General features: G+C 43.0%; 1 protein-coding gene across 2 annotated transcripts in view; it reads right to left on the bottom strand.

The window, feature by feature from the left end:
• Positions 1–3,046: 3,046 nt before the first annotated feature.
• LOC110512899 (uncharacterized) overlaps positions 3,047–23,028 on the bottom strand; it is a 25,046-nt gene continuing 5,064 nt past the window's right edge. Inside the window, exons 2-6 of one of the 2 annotated variants that reach the window (XR_016493690.1) lie at positions 12,212–13,717; positions 6,306–6,428; positions 5,830–5,933; positions 4,840–5,422; positions 3,047–3,512 (exon numbers count right to left, since the gene is read on the bottom strand). Coding sequence is in view for 1 of the 2 variants with exons in the window: in XM_021593011.3 (XP_021448686.3) it covers positions 5,218–5,422; positions 5,830–5,933; positions 6,306–6,428; positions 12,212–13,717 (1,938 nt within the window). In the remaining variant the exon portion in view is untranslated. Of the gene's footprint in view, positions 5,423–5,829; positions 5,934–6,305; positions 6,429–12,211; positions 13,718–23,028 lie in introns of both variants that reach the window. The other variant, XM_021593011.3, reaches the window with a different exon arrangement.

The raw sequence follows: 23,028 nt of genomic DNA, 5'->3' as shown, positions 1-23,028 counted from the left end.
ATTGTAAGAGCGCTTTTGAATCTGCGAAAGCACTCTTATGTAGTACACCTGTACTTGCTGCTCCAGATTTTGAACAACCATTCAAACTTGAGGTAGATGCTAGTGCCAGAGGTGCTGGTGCTGTTCTACTGCAGCAGGACAAGAGTGGAGTGGATCATCCCGTTTGTTATTTTTCACGTAAATTTAATAAATGTCAAACAAACTATGCGACAATAGAACAAGAAGCTCTTGCTTTGTTGTTGGCTCTGCAATACTTTGAAGTATACATTGGTTCCAGTGCCCTACCAGTGATTGTGTATACTGACCATAACCCCTTAGTTTTTCTCCACCGGATGTACAACCAGAACCAGCGCATTATGCGTTGGGCGCTGATTGTACAAAATTATAATTTGGAGATCCGCCACAAAAAGGGTTCAGATAATGTGTTGGCAGATGCTTTGTCTCGTGTGTAAAAATGATTTTTGTATGTTTTGTAAGGTTGACTTTGTTGAAGTTGTGAGTATTAATTGTAATACTGTGATCGCAATCCCCCCTAGGGTTGCTCTTTTAAGGGTGGGAGTGTTACGGATACAGGTGTCCTGTGTCTGTGTGTGTATCCTGTGTGTTTCTTTTCTCTCCTTCTCCCCTCACAGGTGAAAATCATCACTCCCCAATCAGTCAACAATCAATCCTAAAATCAGAAGACACACCTCCTGTTTCCTACCCTATCACAGTTCCTTTCCCTTGGTTTAAAAACCCCATCATTTGTTTGCTCTGGAGCTCAATCTCTCTGTAAATGACATGTATGTAGATCTCTGTTTCACTCTCTCGTTGTGTCTTAAACCTCTCCTTTTGTTTGAGCACCTCCATAGCACTTTGTCATCACCTGTGAGTATTGTTTTTGGTTGTGGCGTTTGTATTTGATTGCTGGTGGGAAAAGGGGAAACCAAGACAAGTCGCCCATGGGCATACACTACCCGTAGGTGAACTTTGTTAAATACACTAGTTAGAACTGGGCGGACCACCCACTGTATTTTTGGTTAGTTAGTTAGCTGTTGTTAAAGTAGGCTAGTCTAGCTTAGGGGTGTTTTTGTATACTGATTGTTTCTTTCCTTGGGTCCAGCTCAGCCCCTTTTCCTGCTCCCCCCATTACCGTGTGTTTATAAATAAACCTTGAGTTTGACGGTAGATTTCCCCAAGAAAGTAGATCTCTCTGTTTACATCACATACACTATCAAGCATTTCACACACATTATTTAGATACTGACTGTTAGCACTTGGTGGCCTATAGCAACACCCCAAAAGAAAAGGCTTTAGATGTGCCAAGTGAACCTGCAACCACAACACTTCAATAACACCTCCCCCATAAGCTTTTCTGTCTCTTTTATATAGATGTGATATCCTTGTATTGCTACTGCATCCAATTAATTATCTAAGTGAGCCTCAGAAATGGCTAATATACCGTATGAATGTTAGCAAGTTATTGATTTTGTGAACCTTATTTCTAAGGCTACATATATTAATATGGGCTGTTTTCAGCCCTTTCCTGGTTCGCTTATCAGAGAGACATAATTCTGAAAAGAGTAAACTAAGCAAGAGAAAAAATATACATTCAGCAGCAATTGGTGTGTGTGCTGCAGGGTTGAAGCTATGAACCCATAGGCTTGCCTCTCTCATCCCTTCCAGGTTTCTGGTAGGGGCAGTGGACAATGAGCCTGTCATAACAGATCTAAGCAATGCCTCCACGCCCTCTGGCAGCTTTCATGGCTGGGATCAGTTCTTTCCTCTTCTGGCGCACAGCTTCAGGACAGTCCTCGTTGAGGAAGATATACTGTAAGTTCCCCTCAGGTTCTTGGCTCTTTACAGAACAGCTACCTTGTCCTTGAACCTCAGAAACTTGACCACTATTGGCCTGGGCCTATCACCTCATCTTCCTGTGGTCCATCTTCAATTTCTCAGATCATTTCCCTCACTTTGTCCTTAGACTCCGTCCAGGTCTCGTGTGGAGATTCTGCAATTCCGTCCACAACCATGTTATTCCACCTTGATTGTCCCTCGAGATAGTCTGATTTATCTGTCATCGTTATCATGGCTTCACACATAGAACTGACGTCCTGTCTCAATGATTTACAGATTGCTGTCATCTTGCTGTTCTCCTATTTCAACTCATCAAGCTGACCCATGCTGGAGATGAAGCATGGTCTGTGTCCCAAATGGCACCTTATTCCCTATATAGTGTATTCATTTGTTGGTCAAAAGTAGTGCAATATAAAGGAAATAGGGGGCCATTTGGGACACACGGGATAAGAACGGTACACTCCGTCCATATGTCATATGAACCATCTTGTTCTGTAAATGCAGAAAATTGTCATTATTCATAGAACATTGATAACTTGATCACTTGTCAATCACTGTTGGGTTCAGTAACACAATGTGTTATTGTTGCGTGGCGTAAATATAATTTTTCATTCATAACAGTCAACAAACAGGATCCCCCCCCATTATAGTGAATGAAAAAATGTCAATCTTCATGGTCAATCTTCGTGTAAATAAAAATCTAAGACAATTATGGTACTAATAATTGCTTCTCTTACACCATATGTACAGTATGTCCTTCAACCGATTATTTTAAAATCACACAAGTTATAAGGACAATTTAGTAGCTAATGGCAGCCTGCAGTATCCCGGTCATCCTTCAACTTAAATTACTCAATGAGAGAGGCAGCACTAAACTTGTCTGCAACGTCCCTTCTTGGATTAGCTCCAACTGTGCATGTTATGTCTACATGAATCTACATCTTAACTGACTTCATTTGGCTTCAATTCGCTGTTGAGTCTTCATAAAGGAATGAATGGCGTCACGTGATCGATGGCTTGGTCCACTATATACAGTCATTGGCTTGACCCTACATACCATAACTCCAAGGAAATGTTTTATTGCGAAAAGATTTATCAACATATTCATACTTGCAGACACCAGTGAATTCCTACCCAAAGAAACTCGTTTTTTCTCTTGAAGTCATATACAGTAAAGTGAACAAAGGATCAATTGTCAAGGAGCCCAATCTTTTTTTTTGTGACCAACTTTTTATTTAGTTTGGTAATTTTTCTTTTTCAAAAGAGGGATACAGGTACAAGTGCAAAATAAATGCATACAAAGATAACCCGGACCCATTCCCACCTCAGTCCCTGTCAGATATGTGAGTGAAGCGGAGTTGGAGCGGAGCGTGCCCAATTTGACTGGAGCTTTGGCCTTCTCACTCGCTCCAGTAGCGTTCCAGTAGTGGTCACTTCTGGAGCTGAGGGCATACCCGGCCCAGCATGCATTTGTAGTCTACTTGTGTGCTTGTTTTAGACACTGTCAGAGTTCACTAAATATTTTCATAAAGAAACTAATAAAACACACAGGTGATAAATCAAGGTGACTTACAAAGATGAGGACCAAGAGCAAGAGAGGCGGTGCGATGATTTAGTGTCCACAACCAAAGAATCATTGTGGAATCTCAATCGCACTCCACACTGCCCTTTCCCACCTGGACAAAAGAAACACCTATGTAAGAATGCTGTTCATTGACTACAGCTCACCATTCAACACCATAGTGCCCTCAAAGCTCATCACTAACCTAAGGACCCTGGCACTAAACAACTCCCTCTGCAACTGGATCCTGGACTTCCTGATGGGCCGACCCCAGGTTATAAAGGTAGGCAATAACACATCTGCCACGCTGATCCTCAATACGGGGGCCCCTCAGGGGTGCAGCTTAGTCCACTCCTGTACTCCCTGATCACCCACAACTACGTGGGCAAGCACCAGTCCAACACCATAATTTAGCTGTCTGACAACACAATACTGTCACGCCCTGACCTTAGAGATCATTTTTATGGTTCTCAGTCAGGGACAGCTGTCTATCGTTGTCTCTGATTGGGAACCATACTTAGGTACCCTTTTTTCCACCTGTGTTTGTGGGAAGTTAACTTTGTTTGATGGCACATAGCCTTAAGCGTCACGGTTTGTTTGGTATTGTTTATTGTTTTGTCGGCGTCATTTCTTAAAGTAAAATGTACGCTCACAACGCTGCACCTTGGTCCTCATCCTTCAACAGTCATGACATGTATCCCCACAAGGAAGCAACCCCAGTCTGTAGGTCACTTCAATATATTGTCCATTGTTCATTAATTGGCGTGGAGTCAACATTGTCTAAATGTCCTGGAACATAGGAAATAAGTCCAATGTTCAGCAATAATAATAATAATAATTGTGTTGCTTTAACCCAATTGAGTGGGTTTCCTCATCATTGTCTTAGGAGAACAATCTTATGAAAGGTTTGGTATTTTCTTATCGACCAGAAGCCTCGATCCAGTTCAGAAGAGATTCATTGATCTAAAATCTGTCATTTTAAGATTGCAGCCAAACGCTTATGTAAGGGATTTCTTCCATTGACGGAGAGGTGGACCAAAGCGCAGCGTGGTTATTTTGACTCATGCTTTAATAAATCACTTCACATGAACAAACTAACAAAAACAAGAACCGTGAAAACCCAAAACAGCCCTATCTGGTGCAAGAGACAGGAACAATCACCCACAAACACACAGTGACACCCAGGCTACCTAAGTATGATTCTCAATCAGAGACAACTAATGACACCTGCCTCTGATTGAGAACCATACTAGGCCGAAACATAGAAATACCCAAATCATAGAAAAACAAACATAGACTGCCCACCCAACTCACGCCCTGACCATACTAAATAATGACAAAACAAAGGAAATAAAGGTCAGAACGTGACAGCTTATCTCATATAACAGACATTAAATAGATCTTTCAATCTGCTATTTTTTATTTGAAAATACAAAACTCACCTCATGAACAGTCAGGGAAGAAGAGGGTGCAATTTCAATAACATGATTTGTTTGGCTTGAGGGATGTTGGCAAGATGTATGGATACAATATGGATGGGAACCACAACCAGCATAGAACAGGCATACTGTATCTGCGGCCCAAAGAGCACCCTCTTCCCTATATAGTGCATTACCTTTGACCAGGGCTCTTAGGGTGTTTATAGACAATGAAGGGCTATAGTCATAAGTAGTGCACTATATAGGGAATAGGGTGCCATTTAAGACACACCCTGTGTCTTTAGGCTGGCTGGGACCTTGAGGAGGCTTCCATGTCTGTCGCAGGCACCCCCTGCCTGGATGAAATGAATGTGCTGCTGGGTGCCTTCTGGGCCATTGGATTCACAAATCCCTGTTTAGTCTCAGTCTCTTGTCGTGGATGTGCTGCAGCAGTATCCTCCCTCTCTGCTCAACAGTGTGGATGAGAGGTTTCAGGCCACGTGCCCCCCCTCGGCTCTCCCAGAATTGCTTGTCCATATACAGAGAGCTCAGGAGCATGCTCTCCAAGCAGCCAGACTGGAGAACTGATACAGCTCTCTCTGGAAACCTGCCAGAAAATTACAGTAAGACTGTCAAATCCAGACAAATACCAGACAGCGGATATCAAACCCAATTGACTGAGCATATTGTGATGGTGTGGGCTATTTTAGTTTAATCTACCAACAGTTATACTTAATCTCTGAAGTATTCAGAAAGATATAACAACACTGCAAAGCTAGAGTTGTGAAGATCCGCCCACTCGCTTCACTGGATTTATAAAACACACATTAAGGCTGTGTGATGTGGGGTTGATGTAGGGTTCAACTGAGCTTCTGTACACTAAGGTGCTTCCTAAATGGCACCCAATTGCCTATATAGTGCAGTACTTTTGGCCGGAGTTCTGGCAGACTAAGCCTATTTCCATGATTCTGTCTAGGCTTGAATAGAGACTGGATAATAGATGTTTGTACTCACTCATCGATGCCCTCTACTAAGCGGAAGTTGAGGTTGTCATGGGGATGATTTGGCCTGCCTGCATTGTCTATAAACACTAGTCTGGTAGGCTCTACCCTCCTCACCTGTAGAAAATAAACATAGACAGACACAGTATAGTTTAGCATAAATTTTGTCTTATCAAATAGTTCAGCAGGTTCAGTGGAAAGAGGGAGTCATTTTTCCACAAAGCAGTTGTAAAAGAATAGTGATCATCTTTATCCAACATCGGAATGATCTTTGTTAAGAAGAAAAGGTCTGGATAGAAATAATAATATTAGTATATGTAGAGGTCTGTTTACATTGTCCTATTAGAATATTTAGACAAGCCTCCTCCTATACCTCCTGCAGGCTATTGTCTTACATTATGTCTAAGTAAGTAAGTAAGCCTTGTCTGAGCCAGAATGGCCCATGCATTATGTCCATGTGATGTTTCTTGGGTGTGATATGACAGTTACCAGGATGTGCACCAGCACTAGATCCTTTGAGTTCCTGCACTTGGTATGTAGCAGGTTCTCCACACATGGTTCTGCTGGGTCAGGCTGGAAACCGCAGCAGTACCGGTCCAGACGATCATTCACCTGCACGGGGGGATGGAAGAACATGGATTAGTTGGGATTGACCATCAACAATGTCCTTTCCATAGAATTACATACAGAACTGTGTAGCAGAGGTTCCCAATTGTTTTAGTTTTTACAATTCCTGATTGTATACCGATCTAAAACAACACATAGATCTGTGATTCTTTAGGCTAGAAACAAGCGGTAAAACACCCAAGGAAGACACGACTCGGATGCACATGGGATTATATTTGATTGGTCTCTGATATTCAGAAGCTGAGCTACGACCTTCTAAAGTCGAGGAGTGAAAGAAATTGGACTATGCGTCATTTCAGCCTTTGCTTGGGGAGTAATCTTATACAATGTGACTCTGTGGCTATCAATTGATCTATTCACTTTGTATGAAATAGAATATGAATAATTTAATTGAGTGTTCATATAAATTATCATAATAAAACATGTTTGATAACGGCCTAGACTATTTTCTTTATCCATTATTATGATTATTATCATTAAAAAAATGTAGAATTGGGCCTCCCGGGTGGCGCAGTGTTTAAGGGCACTGTACTGCAGCGCCAGCTGTGCCACCAGAGACTCTTGGTTCGCGCCCAGGCTCTGTCGTAACCGGCCACGACCGGGAGGTCCGTGGGCAAACGCACAATTGGCCTAGCATCGTCCGGGGGAGGGGTTGGCCGGTAGGGATATCCTTGTCTCATCGCGCACCAGCGACTCCTGTGGCGGGCCGGGCGCAGTGTACGCTAACCAAGGTTGCCAGGTGCACAGTGTTTCCTCCGTCACATTGGTGCGGCTGGCTTCCGGGTTGGATGCGCGCTGTGTTAAGAAGCAGTGCGGCTTGGTTGGGTTGTGTATCGGAGGACGCATGACTTTCAACCTTTGTCTCTCCCGAGCCCGTACGGGAGTTGTAGCGATGAGACGAGATAGTAGCTATTAAAACAATTGGGTACCACGAAATTGGGGAGAAAACGGGGTAAAAAAAAAATATAATAATAAAAAAAATTGGAAATTAGCTTCAGAACAACACTGTTTTCCTAGGTCCCACAAATGAAACAAATTCAAGCTGGTGGTGTATTTAATATATGCTGTCTCAATAAACAGTCATAAAAAAAGTGGTGGGTGCATGACATGTTTTACATGTGAAAAAGGGGCCCTGGTGAAAAAAGGTTGGGATCTCCTGATTTATAGGATCTCTTCGGTCCTTTCTTTATAAAGAACTTCAGACTCTTTCCAAGAGGAAAATCAAGGGTGACTACAAGAAACAAGTAGAACATGTATTTACTTTCTGAAATCATCAACCATAGCAAATAACTCTTACCGCTTGTTCGCTATGCAGTCATTGATCATTTTGTTGACAGAAATCCAAATGCAAAGTGTTGATAGAGTCAGTGACAGTTACAGCTTAAGCCTTTGGCATAAGAGCGAGAGGGAGGTGAGAGGAGGAGTAGAATGGTGAGAGGAGGAGTGGGGGGATGGTGAGAGGAGGAGTGGGGGGATGGTGAGAGGAGGTGAGAGGAGGGATGATGAGGAGGTAGTTACTTGTGTGAGACAGACCCCTGCGGGAACTTTGACTTTGAGGTCAGAGGTCACCAGAGTTGATTACAGTAAGAGGTGGATCGGTCATTGTAGGTCAATCACCTACAGTGAGGGCAAACCAGAGCAAGCTAGCGAAAGCAGTAAGACTGCTTCTTTTGCCACCTCATTTATTGCATTAAGTCCAATTCTATGAACAAGAGTGCTATCTCTATTGTAACTTCAGACTGACTTCTCTCCACCACCAACTTCAATAATCACTGTTTAAAGAAGGAAGCTTGACTTTTTTCAAAGTTAACACCCATCATATTATATATTTTTCATGCATGTATGCATTCACTGCAGTTGATTTGTTTTTGCATTTTCACACAAAAAATCCCTAATTATAATGATGCAACATCAACACCTGTGGTGTCATTCTCTTCCCCATTACACCGCAGAACAAACCAACTATCAAGGGAGGAAGGGAGCAATGTTGTCATTGTTGTTAAACTGAGAAGTGAAGGCATTGCCACACTCCTCTGAGAGTTACCAAGGTGAGATATGCCCCCAGGGCTGTCTGGGCCTCTCTGTGGTAAAACACACACCACACCATTTCGCTTCACTTCTTTAGCGCCTTCAGGAGTTCTCACATCCCTACTACATTTCACCCTTACACTAGAATACACTCATTCGCGTAGGGACAGAGTGCAAGAGTCTCCTGGAAATGGTTCCAGTGTTGACATACAGTATTACACCATCACCAAGTCTCTGGGAAATAGGACATGCTATTAAGGTCTATATCACACACAATAACATCACAAGCAATACAACAAGCCTACTCACAACTAATTCATAGCAATACATCAGTAGCCTTCTTAGCCTACAATGGCAATTCAAAGCATCCAAGGCAATGACCAACAACGAGGACACTTGGCGCAAGGTCCTCTGTCTCCTCTGTTTTTCCCAGGCAAAGTGCGTGTGTGACTGTGTGTCCTTTCACACTGTTCCCCTTGCTAATTGGTGTTAGGTTCCACATCAGAGCCATTAGATGTGTTAAATGAGCAGGTAGGAGCAAGTGTTACAGGGTCCCAGTCAGCAATTCCACTGAATCAATACAGTCAATACAGTTGGCCATGTTACAGGTATTGACTTCTGCAAAGAGACTACTCATGTATTATTCATGCAGTAGCTAATCGCATCCCAACTGGCACCCTATTCCCTATATAGTGCACTACTTTTGATCAGAGCCAGTCAAATCTGGTGCACTATATAGGAATAGCGTTCCATTTTGTATTCAGCCACTATTATCTCCCCCCACAGTTCAGTTACCCATTCCATTCCATCTCACAGAGAGATAAGACAGTCTTTCTTTATTTTTATCAGATTTTTCTACAGCTGAGTTGGTTCAGTGGTTGGGTGCTCTATTAAATAGTTTTCTATTTTTAATAGAATGGGTAGCATGGATAAAACACAGTAATAGCCTCCAAAGTGAGAGAATTTAGATTAGTCACAAATTGCATTCTTTGATTGTGTTCAATCTCCTTTCGAGGCATTTCAAAAAAATTATGTTTACTCAGCCTCTTTATGCCTTAGAAAAATTGTTTCCTTCTCATTGTAAGACATTCTTTTCTGAAACAATATGTATTCTGCCCGCAATCTGTATTGGCTATGTAACGATGACTGTTCACCCTGCAGTAACAAAGAAATGGATGGAATTTTTCTAAATGTTTTGTTTACTATGTGGTGTCCTTCATCCCCATATTTTGGAGCACCTAATACCAAGTCTCCATGGACTTGTAGTTTTTACCCATTTGAGCGCACCAGCACACTGTTTATTTCTTCTGGGTTTTTTTTCTAAACAAAGAAATGGACTTCCTTTTGGCTATAGAGACAGACAGCGAGAGGAGCAGCTGCTATCACTTTCCTCTCAGTCCTTCCTAATGTGGACTTAGGCATCCATGATTGCCGAGCATCACCATGGCAACCCTGACTTTGACTTCACACTGCCAGCGGCCAGTCATTGGGTCTTTAGAGGCCTGATGAAGACCGAGTACATTGTACTCTCTCTATACTATACGTACTAACTCTCTCTTACATGCAATAAACATCATTGGGCTGCTGGCTTCATTGCCACCTCTCACTCCCTAATGGCAGCTTAGATATTCGCCATGCAGAATTACTCAGCTTTACAAACACACACACACACACACACACACACACACACACACACAATGATCCTCCATCTGGCTCTTACAAGGACCATCAGCCATCATTTATTACACAATAAAGATCTCCAACTTCATTATAAATCACTGGCAGATCATAAACGAGTTTGAAGCTAAATTAGAGACAAACACTGTGTTGATTTTTTTATTGAACTGCGTTGATACATTCATCTACTGTCGTAGGGAGAATGATAATGTTCATTTATATATTATATATTTTTGAAACATTTTTTTATTTAACCAGGTAGGCCAGTTGAGAACAAGTTCTCATTTACAACTGCGACCTGGCCAAGATAAAGCAAAGCAGTGCGATAAAAACAACAACACAGAGTTACACATGGGATAAACATTCGTACAGTCAATAACACAATAAAAAATCTGTATACAGAGTGTGCAAATAAAGTAAGGAGGTAAGGCAATAAATAGGCCATAGTGGCAAAGTAATTACAATTTAGCAATTAACACTGGAGTGACAGATGTGCAGACGAGGATGTGCAAGTATAAATATTGGTGTGCAAAAGAGCAGAAAAAAACAAAAACAAATATGGGGATGAGGTAGTTGGTTGGATGGGCTATTTACAGATGGGCTGTGTACAGCTGCAGCGATCGGTAAGCTGCACTGACAGCCGGTGCTTGAAGTAATTACTTATTATGTTGTATGTCTAGTAAGCTGATGGGATGCACTCACTACAATACCCTTCTTTCTACCTGTGATCCATGAAAAAACATAATTATCTGATAATCAATTACATTTATCGCTCCAGACAGAGAGATCTCCACACTCTTTTCATTGGCCGGTATCTTTTAATCAAAGGCAGTTTAGTGAGTAGAGTTCTTCAGATGATAAGACCTTGGCAATACAATCCACTGCTCAAATAGGCTCATTATCAAGGACTGCCAGCTTACTATTAGTTGAGGTCGGTGGATTTCATCCAGTGAAAATGTTCTTTAATATAAATGCAAAACAAGAGCTGAATCCCAAATGGCACTCTATTTCCTTTGTAGTGCACCACTTTTAACCAGGACCCACAGGACCAAAGTAGTGCACTATATAGGGAATATGGTGCCATTTGGGACACAACCAAGGACCATTGGCTGCCATGAGTTTTCCCAGTCTGCCTGAACTCATGAGTCCTTATCAACTGGACCCTCCATAGTGACGTTAAGTGAATCACTAGCTAACTGTTAGTTTATACAGCGTACTGGAATAACAACTTTACAAAACTTACATCTCTCAAGGTGAGGTGAGATTTCAATCAGAACTCTAGTCTATGCATTATTTCCATAGGTTGTCTTCACATGGTGTGATTAAAAGGATATAGAAGTTTGGATGTGTACGTTTGAGTGGCACATCAGGATAAAAACGAGTTAAGGTTATGGGTAAGGTTAGGGATACGGTTAGGAATTAAGATCGGGTTAGAAGGCCTGGCATTAGGAGCCATATAAAATCTAACAGTCACATATGAAATCTAACAGTCTGTAACGGCATTCCTCCTCCTCTTCTGAGGAGGAGTAGCGAGAAGGATCGGCGGACCAATGCGCAGCGTGGTAAGTGTCCATAACATTTATTTTAAGACATAAACTGAACACTATGAAATACAAAACAATAAATGTCAACATGAACGAAAACCGAAATAGTACCGTGTGGCAACAAACACTCACACGGAAACAAACACCCACAACTCCAAAGTGAAACCCAGGCTACCTAAGTATGATTGTCAATCAGAGACAACTAACAACACCTGCCTCTGATTGAGAACCATACTAGGCTGAACTCAAAACCCCAACATAGAAAAACACACATAGACTGCCCACCCCAAGTCACGCCCTGACCATGCTAAATAAAGACAAAACAAAGGAGATAAAGGTCAGAACGTGACACAGTCACATATAAAATCTAACAGTCACATCCACTACCTATCAGTTTTTCTGACCTCTGAACTCTAGCCAATGTATCTCTTAAACGTTCAAATCAATTCTGTCAATAAGTTAAATAAAAGGCTTTAACAAGTGTGATTGGAGGATACAGTGTTATTAGTTGTTCTATACCTGTAGGAGGAAGTCAAAGAGTGCCAGGTGCCCCCACTCCGCATGGTGAACCCCCACACAGGGGGTCTCGTTGAGGGCCACGCCGCTGCCACTTCCACACCTGGCCCTCAGCAGGCTCTGGTACTGGGGCCAGGTGAGAGGGAACGAGTTCTGGTCATTGTCATCATCAGCCAGGTGCTGGATGCCTGGGTCCCACCACACCACGGGTCTGGCTGCCCCTCTGGTGTATTTATAAGGCAGGATGTCACTGTGGAAGTCCCTGAGCACTGTGGGCAGACTCCTGTTCAAGCCGAGAACACGGTCTAAATGGAAAGCGAAGACTTCGAACCAGTCGTCTGGACGTTTGATCAGGGCACACAGACCCTGTTGGCAGTGCCCACTGTGGTCAGCCAATGGAGCCCCAAGAGAAGGGGGATGATGAGGGGCACCCAGCCCTACATGGAGGACCTGTCCGTGGGCTGGGAGCCTAGCCTTACTGACAACCTCACTGCCCGAGAGGAACTCCATCTTGTGAATGTCGTCCTTGCTGAGCCATGGCACAGAGTCAGGGTCCCCAGTCCTTATTCTCCGTGTGTCAGTGTCTGGGAACTCCCTCTCTCCAGCTGACATCTTACACCAGTGGGCCTCCCCCTCACTCCCTTTCTCTGGCTCTGCTGCTGTTTTTGCAGTGGGCCGGGTCTTTTTACGCCCAGACGAAGGCTGTCTGTCACGTTTCCTGAGTTCTCTGGGGACCTTTTTCACAGCCTGCTGCTTGGTTAGGTTCTTCCTCCCTGCTTTCCCTGCCTGCCCTGCCTGCCTGGTTTGCCCCTGGTCCTGCCTCTGTTCATCTGGAGTACATTTGTGCTCAGAGTCAGACAGGCCGAGTAGTAGAAGGGCGGCAGTAGAAGGGCGGCTCTGGCTGTGCGCTACAGTCTGGGTCACGGCTGGGTGGAGGTTCTCTTGTCTGGGAAGAGGTGGTGACTGGGTGGAGAGCTCTGAACCACTGCAGTTGGTTAGATGGCTTCCATCATGCCTTATTAGCACAGCATTGACTGTCAATGGCGCGGTATCATGTTGTTTGTCTCTAATAGAACTTGCCGGCATCTCTTTCTTCTCTTTCCTTTTGGAGGCGATGCCCTTAGTTTTACGATTCTTCTTGTAGTTGCTGTGAGTTCTCTTATCTGTCATGCTAGCTGCTCTCCTATCCAGTTTGGGCTGGGCCATGACCAGGTGATGCTTTGAGGACTCTTTGACTTTGTCACTCTGCTTCCAACCTCCACTGTGACCTTTGAGGGGTAGAGGAAGATGGTGTTGGTGGTGAGGGGCCAATGAGGCCCTTTCCCTGGGTCTTGCCCTCACTCTATACCCTTTGGCTCCAGCAGAGCTCAGGCCTCGTGAGGGCAGCCTGCGTGTCTCAGAGGGGGGGAAGGGGAGGATGTTGATCACCACCACAGACAGGGTAAAGAGGAGGAGGAAGGCCCACACTGCCCACCTCTTGCAGCAGATCTTGGACCACACTCGTAAGGCCTGCATGCATGGGAAACAGAAAACAAAGAGAATGTTAGGTCTGTAGTTGGGAGCAAACCACCACAAAGCCATGATTATAATGGAGCAGAGCCATAAATCAAAGATCATATATTTACTCTCTAAACTGTACGGTCGCTGGTCGGCCACTTGAACTGAACAGCTCAGATTCCAGTGTGTGTTTACAGAAGTGGAAACTTGAATCTCTCAGAGGTTGACAAATGCAAATATCGGTACACAGACTGAAGGACAAGGGCAAACCAAAAACATAGAAATGAAACAACCTGTGCTTAAAAAAAATTGATTTGGTAAGTTATTATGTTTAAAACACTAAGGAGAGAGAGAGAGAGAGAAAGAGAGAGAGAGAGAGTTGATCCACATGTATCCCGTCTGCAATGCACACAAGTGTAAATAAAGCCTTTTTCAGCCACAGCTGAGCTTTCCTCAGGCTTATATTGTAGGAGAGTTACAGTTACTGAGTTGAGACAAATACTATGGCAAACACATAGATATTGCAGCATTCCCTTTTGCACGCCAGATCATCCAGAATGTGCTGATAGACACTGCGTGCCAAATGGTATATAGTGCACTCCTTTTGACCGTGGCCCATAGGGAATAGGGTGCCATTTGGGACACAGACAGATTCTGAATGTCTTACTTCTACTGCAGCCTTTGTGTTGATGAATTACTTTTCTGTGGCATAGGCCTAAATACAAACCGGTCCCATTTCATAAAGTCTCCATCGCATATAGAGTATGTATGCCATAGAGATGAATCCATTCAGATGGATCTCTATGGAATATGCTCTCAATGTTATTCAAACCTATGGTAAATCCAGAGGCAGTTATTTATCTGAATCACATATCAATGAAAGGATTAGGCTATTGTATAGAGCTATATGGACTATGGTATAGAGCGATAGAGGCTATGGTATAGAGCTATAGAGGCTATGGTATAGAGCTATAGAGGCTATGGTACACAGCTATAGAGGCTATGGTATAGAGCTATAGAGGCTATGGTATAGAGCTATAGAGGCTATGGTACAGAGCTATAGAGGCTATGGTATAGAGCTATAGAGGCTATGGTACAGAGCGATAGAGGCTATGGTATAGAGCTATAGAGGCTATGGTATAGAGCTATATAGGCTATGGTATAGAGCTGTAGAGGCTATGGTATAGAGCTGTAGAGGCTATGGTACAGAGCGATAGAGGCTATGGTACAGAGCGATAGAGGCTAGGGTATAGAGCTATAGAGGCTATGGTGTAGAGCTATAGAGGCTATGGTATAGATATATAGAAGCTATGGTATAGAGCTATAGAAACTATGGTATAGCTATATAGGCTATGGTATAGAGATATAGAAGCTATGGTATAGAGCTATATAGGCTATGGTATAGAGCTATAGAGGCTATGGTACACAGCTATAGAGGCTATGGTATAGAGCTATAGAGGCTATGGTATAGAGCTATAGAGGCTATGGTATAGAGCTATAGAGGCTATGGTACACAGCTATAGAGGCTATGGTATAGAGCTATAGAGGCTATGGTACAGAGCTATAGAGGCTATGGTATAGAGCTATAGAGGCTATGGTACAGAGCGATAGAGGCTATGGTATAGAGCTATAGAGGCTATGGTATAGAGCTATAGAGGCTATGGTACACAGCTATAGAGGCTATGGTATAGAGCTATAGAGGCTATGGTACAGAGCTATAGAGGCTATGGTATAGAGCTATAGAGGCTATGGTACAGAGCGATAGAGGCTATGGTATAGAGCTATAGAGGCTATGGTATAGAGCTATATAGGCTATGGTATAGAGCTGTAGAGGCTATGGTATAGAGCTGTAGAGGCTATGGTACAGAGCGATAGAGGCTATGGTACAGAGCGATAGAGGCTATGGTACAGAGCGATAGAGGCTATGGTATAGAGCTATAGAGGCTATGGTGTAGAGCAATAGAGGCTATGGTATAGATATATAGAAGCTATGGTATAGAGCTATAGAAACTATGGTATAGCTATATAGGCTATGGTATAGAGATATAGAAGCTATGGTATAGAGCGATAGAGGCTATGGTATAGAGCTATATAGGCTATGGTATAGAGCTGTAGAGGCTATGGTATAGAACTGTAGAGGCTATGGTACAGAGCGATAGAGGCTATGGTACAGAGCGATAGAGGCTATGGTATAGTTATAGAGGCTATGAACCATGACTACATGGAACTCTCTCCCACCTCAGTTAACCCAAGCAATAAAATCCTAATAAAATTACCCTTAAAAACACCACCTCACTGCACAACGTGGACTCTGAAGACACACACTAACACATGCTATACACACGCACCCACACATTATTCTTAGTAATGTAATATAGTATTGTAAAATTGTAATACAATAATGTAAATTTGTATGATGTTTTGTATGATGTCATGTTTAATTTCTGTTTGGGCTTCAGGAAGATCCCAATTAGAAACAGCTAATGGGAATCCTAATAAAATACTAAATATTATGGTTCCATTCGATCTTCACATACATACAGTATTATTATGAATATAACTTAACTTTAGATGAATATTTAGTAACAGTGACTAGAGAGAAACTGCCATCAAGGATCAGCTTTACTGGCCCACAATGCAACTCTACTAATTACATAACCAATAGTAGGTGAAAGCAGTCATCTCTCAGAAAGACAACCTACATCAGCTGTCCCTCTGCCTGCCTCTGTCCTGTCCTCGCTCCTCTCTTTCTCTCTGAGGGAATTCAACCTAAGGAATGTTTCAAACCCGTGAGATATTTTCCCAGTCGGTGGCTGACGACAGCTTTACAGCTTTCCCAGACCCCACCTGTGAATGGATTTTATTATGCTCTTCTGAAAGAATGTCATGCCAGTAGTTCTGACTGAGTCAGGGTCCTGATGGGCTTTTAGATGTCCGTGGAGATCCCTGTCTGAATAAGATCTACCACTTACCCAGCTGACTTACCCAGCTAACCCCCAGGCATATGAATAGTAGATCTGAGATAGTTGGATAGGTAGAATATAGTATACCACCAGAATATGGTGGTAGCTCCATCTTGCCCTCTGATAGGCCAGGTGAAATTCCCGCCATATTGCTTGCACCTATCCAATCCTCTCATATCTACAGAAGTACCCATAGGGTGTATATCTAGGGATTAATTTGCATAAGATATGTCCTGCACCTATACTGTAATGTACATTGTAATAAGCTCCTGAGCAGCAGAGATATTCTTTGGCGGTGGGTGGATGAAGCTTCACTATGCCACGGTCCAACACCCCCTCACTCCAGTGACGCACTGCACCAGCCTCCACCTGGCAAAGCCAGAAGACTCACTCACACTCACTGATGGAACCTGCACTCCAAAAACACATTAATCACATTCCAAAAGTTCTGGAATTTTGTGGAAGTGACACAGATGCACCCTGTCTTGACCCTTTCCAAATCCAGTGACTCAGTTTGTTTTCCCAGTGGTTTGGCCAACCAGCTCTAATTAGTGGTCAGGCATGTAGCACCTTGTATGTCTGTGTGTCTGTGTGACCGTGGGCGGAGCAGTTGCCGCCTGGTACGGCAACTGCTCCGCCCTCAACCGTAAGGCTCTCCAGAGGGTGGTGAGGTTTGCACAACGCATCACCGGGGGCAAACTACCTGCCCTCCAGGACACCTACACCACCCGATGTCACAGGAAGGCCATAAAGATCATCAAGGACATCAACCACCCGAGCCACTGCCTGTTCACCCCGCTATCATCCAGAAGGCGAGGTCAGTACAGGTGCATCAAAGCTGGGACCGAGAGACTGAAAAACAGCTTCTATCTCAAGGCCATCAGACTGTTAAAAGGCGAGGTCAGTACAGGTGCATCAAAGCTGGGACCGAGAGACTGAAAAACAGCTTCTATCTCAAGGCCATCAGACTGTTAAACAGCCATCACTAACATTGAGTGGCTGCTGCCAACACACTGACACTGACTCAACTCCAGCCACTTTAATAATGGGAATTGATGGGAAATGATGTAAATATATCACTAGCCACTTTAAACAATGCTACCTTATATAATGTTACTTACCCTACATTATTCATCTCATATGCATACGTATATACTGTACTCTATATCATCGACTGTATCCTTATGTAATACATGTATCACTAGCCACTTTAAACTATGCCACTTTGTTTACATACTCATCTCATTTGTACATACTGTACTCGATACCATCTACTGTATCTTGCCTATGCTGCTCTGTACCATCACTCATTCATATATCCTTATGTACATATTCTTTATCCCCTTACACTGTGTACAAGACAGTAGTTTTGGAATTGTTAGTTAGATTACTTGTTGGTTATTACTGCATTGTCGGAACTAGAAGCACAAGCATTTCTCTACACTCGCATTAACATCTGCTAACCATGTGTATGTGACAAATAAAATTGGATTTTATTTGATTTGAACATGAAGACATCGTGTTGATTCTTAGTGGCTTTAGCACTTCTCTATAGCAGACATGCACAGCAAGGGGGTATGATACACAGCTCAACACCAAACCACAGCACAAAAAACAACAAGACAAATGCCTTGGTGTCATATTTGATAGGAATTTTAATCACCACAAAAACAAAATAGCACGAAATTGACACAAAGTCATTGTTGTATTGCATGGCTGCTGTTGAACGGTTTTCAGCTCACATGCTATATGATCTGATACATGGCTACACAACACATCTTAGCACCTACAGTTGAAGTCGGAAGATTACATACATAGGTTGGAGTCATTAAAACTTGTTTTTCAAACACTCCACAAATTTCTTGTTAACAAACAATAGTTTTGGCAAGTCGGTTACGACATCTACTTTGTGCATGACACAAGCAATTTTTCCAACAATTGTTTACAGACAGATTATTTCACTTATAATTCACTGTATCACAATTCCAGTGGTTCAGAAGTTTTCATACACTAAGATGACTGTGCCTTTAAACAGCTTGGAAAATTCCAGAAAATGATGTCAAGGCTTTAGAAGCTTCTGATAGGCTAATTGACATCATTTGAGTCAATTGGAGGTGTACCTGTGGATGTATTTCAAGGTATACCTTCAAACTCAGTGCCTCTTTGCTTGACATCATGCGAAAATCAAAAGAAATCAGCCAAGACCTCAGAAAAAAAATTGTAGACCTCCACAAGTTTGGTTCATCCTTGGGAGCAATTTCCAAAAGCATGAAGGTACCACGTTCATCTGTACAAACAATAGTACGCAAGTATTAACACCATGGGACCACGCAGCCGTCATACTGCTCAGGAAGGAGACGCTTTCTGTCTCCTAGAGGTGAACGTACTTTGAGGTGCAAATAAATCCCAGAACAACAGCAAAGGAGGAAACAGGTACAAAAGTATCTATATTCACAGTAAAATGGGTTCTATATCGACATAACCTGAAAGGCCGCTCAGCAAGGAAGAAGCCAGTGCTCCAAAACCTCCATAAAAAAGCCAGACTACGGTTTACAACTGCACATGGGGACAAAGATCGTACTTTTTGGAGAAATGTCCTCTGGTCTGATGAAACAAAAATAGAACTGTTTGGCCATAATGACCATTATTATGTTTGGAGGTAAAAGGGGGAGGCTTGCAAGCCGAATAACACCATCCCAACCGTGTGAAGCATGGGGGTGGCAGCATCATGTTGTGGGGGTGCTTTGCTACAGGAGGGACTGGTACACTTCACAAAATAGATGGCATCATGAGGCTGGAAAATTATGTGGATGTATTGAAGCAACATCTCAAGACATCAGTCAGGAAGTTAAAGCTTGGTCGCAAATGGGTCTTCCAAATGGACAATGACCCCAAGCATACTTCCAAATTTGTGGCAAAATGGCTTAAGGACAACAAAGTCAAGGTATTGGAGTGGCCATTTCAAAGACCTGACCTCAATCCTATAGAAAATGTGTGGGCAGAACTGAAAAAGTCCATGCGAGCAAGGAGGCCTACAAACCTAACTCAGTTACACCAGCTCTGTCAGGAAGAATGGGTCAAAATTCACCCAACTTATTGTGGGAAGCTTGTGGAGGGCTACCCATAACGTTTGACCCAAGTTAAACAATTTAAAGGCAATGCTACCAAATACTAATTGAGTGTATGTAAACCTCTGACCCACTGGTAATGTGATGAAAGAAATAAAAGCTGAAATAAATCATTCTCTCTACTATTATTCTGATATTTCACATTCTTAAAATAAAGTGGTGATCCTAACTGACCTAAGACAGGGAATTTTTACTCAGATGAAATGTCAGGAATTGTGAAAAACTGAGTTTAAATGTATTTGGCTAAGGTGTATGTAAACTTCCGACTTCAACTCTATCTAACACAAAGAACACTAGAAGAATACAGCTTAACTTTATTGAGTGGAGTCATCCTCGTTAATTACCTTTCTTGCAGTGATCTTTACCAATTGTTGTTCAGCATTTGTCTGTGTTCCACTTCAGTCTAATTCCAGCTATGACAACCGCAAGGCTGGAATTCTATTAGGCTATAGCCTCCCACTCGTTTCAGCAGGCCAGGTGTCTGATGCCGTTACCTTCTGGTCCATTCTTTTTACATCTCTTCTCCTTTAGTAGACGGAACGCTCGAGGACAGGTTTGCAGGAATGCTGAGACATGCAACAAATGCTTTACAGGATTCAAAGAAGATTAGGAGAAAATCAGTCTCATTATTGTCTATGTTTAGCGGAGAGGGGGAGGAGGAGAAAGAGGAGAGGAAGGTGGAAGTAGGGAGGGGAGAGAGAGAAAAAGGGAGAGAGAGAAAGGGTGAGGGTGAATACTGTAGACGAATAGCATTAATATTACACAGAGAATAGCATCTGAAAAGAGCTCCCAAAGTAGCCTTGTTCAGTGGGAGGAGAACAGACTGGCTTGGTGGTCAGGATTTAGGGACTGTCACAGTCATATTCTGGAAAAGCACTGGGCTGCAGCTCTATTAGCATAACCACGTACACTAGCATGTGGAGGGAGGCTCTCTCTCTTTCCTGCTGATATGTTGTAGTTAATCTCCCGTTGAGAATGAAACTCCTGCATGACAGGACAAAGGAGTACATTCTCTCTCCATTCTACCATGGCAAAACTGATACACTGTGACTACACACAGAATGTTATTCCGTTAATGGGCCTCATCTACTTGGTAATGGGCATGTATGAATTGTACGTGTGAAATTGTGTGAAAACATATCTATTCGCTTAAGTGCACGTGTGTCTATCTGTGTGTATGGCGTGACGACCCTCCCACTCTCTCTACCGTATTCTTTCTCGTTGCTCTCGTTTTCCTTATTAGGATGCTGGTGGGTGGAGCCGGGCGGGCTCCACCATGCATGCAACATGGGACACACCTGGGCCCTGGTGTGTCCCGGGATAAATTCACCTCTTCTCCATTCATGGGGGAGACTCTCTCCATGCAGACACCTTTATAGATTTTGTTGTGGTTATCTTTGTGGCCTTTTGTTTGTTTGCTTTGGCACCTTTCAACACCCTGCATTATCTAATTTAACACTCACTTACACTACTGATTACACACACCATTATTAATCGTATTTAGTTTACTTTATTTAATAAATATATTTTGTTATTCCTTGTCTCCACGTTGTTTCCCTTTTGTTACGAACTTCGAGCCGGTTCGTGACAATGGGCACAAGAGGTTTAGGGGGTATATTCTAACATGAAATGAATTGCTGTATTATTGTGTGCATTAAATAGATGTTCTAGTCAAAGATAGGGAATAATTACTGTCTCACATGACCATTCAGTCCCAGCGCTGAGGCAACTTTGAAAGAGAAAAATAAGCGAGATCCTCCCTTTCAATAAACCACATACAACAAAAAGGCTAACAAAGAATGCAATAAATCCACTGACTGCTTTGTAAATCCATACAGAACATCACAACAAACAATTCTGCTGTAGTGTTGACTGGTGAGGGAGAACAAAGTCCATCATATGACAGTAATATGACATGATGGCATGGAAAAGGCAGCATGAGATCTCTCCACTGATGTCAGACACGGGAAGACCTTAATTGAATCAGTCACCACATCTCTGCTGCCTGAGAGATCACACTGACCGGAAGTGTCACGGAGCAAAACATTATCTCAAGATGGCTATACTGAAAGGAAAGGAATAAACTGTGTGCTTGGTTGAACACAGTTTCATGAGGGAGATTGGGAGAAAGAGGATGTGGTGCTGTAATGCACATGACGCCCCAGGCTGGATTAAAGTAGTCTTACTGGCAACACACACACACACACGTACACACACACACACACACTTACATGCACGCACACTCAAACACTCTCTCTCGCTCTCTAGATTTATAGCAATGCTGTGTTCCAAGTGACCTTGACAATACCTGATGATGCATATTTCACTGCAACGACCCCATCCCATGGGAAAAGAAACCAGCTCGTCCCATGACGGAAACTGCTGCTCATCATTCGCCTCTCCAGTCAGCATCAGCAATATCCTCCTTTCCACTGGTCTCTTACTATACCACAGAGAGCCATTCTCATAATGGGCTAGTCATAGGTCTATATTCTGCTTTATACCCCGGGACCTGGGAGAAAGAGTGGTGAGATAGGGGCCCAAACAGAACAACAGTGCTTTTATTGTCCTCTTTAACCGAGCCTCTCTCTGAGTGACAGCCAGGCTGATACAGGTGTGCTTCTCCACTGCACACAGAGAGACCCTCAGTGTAATGACTTGATGATGTTAATCTACAAAGGGAAGTCTGCAGGTGTGTGAGAGAAAGAGAGGACAGATAGAGAGAAAGAGTAAGAGAGTGAAAGAGAGATGGGGAGATAGAGAGGGGAAGATGAGAAGAGGGGCAACCGTCTGCTGTTTAGCCTGTCCTGTGCACGTGTGTGTGTGTGTATACGTGTGTGTGTCTCTGTGTATACGTGTGTGTGTCTTTGTGTATACCTGTATGTGTCTGTGTGTATACGTGTGTGTATACGTGTATGTGTCTGTGTGTATACGTGTGTGTTTACGTGTATGTGCCTGTGTGTATACGTGTGTGTATATGTGTGTGTATACGTGTGCATGATCAGCAACGCCTCTTTGTTATGGCAAAGACGTCAGCACACAGTATAGGAGTGTGACAACAGCCGATCTGCTGCAGTCAATGATTCACTCACACACAGTGTGAGACTGAAGAAGTCAGCCCAGCAGTCACTTTGTGACAGCTGATGTAAAAAGCGCTTTAGAAATAAATTTGATTGTGTTTACTTGATATCAATCAAATTCAATCAGACACAAAAGAGACAAATAGAGACCA

Source organism: Oncorhynchus mykiss, chromosome 3 (assembly GCF_057628025.1).
Source record: "Oncorhynchus mykiss isolate SJ-2025 chromosome 3, ASM5762802v1, whole genome shotgun sequence".
Lineage (NCBI taxonomy): Eukaryota > Metazoa > Chordata > Actinopteri > Salmoniformes > Salmonidae > Oncorhynchus > Oncorhynchus mykiss.
This window is presented reverse-complemented; position numbering and strand designations above follow the sequence as displayed.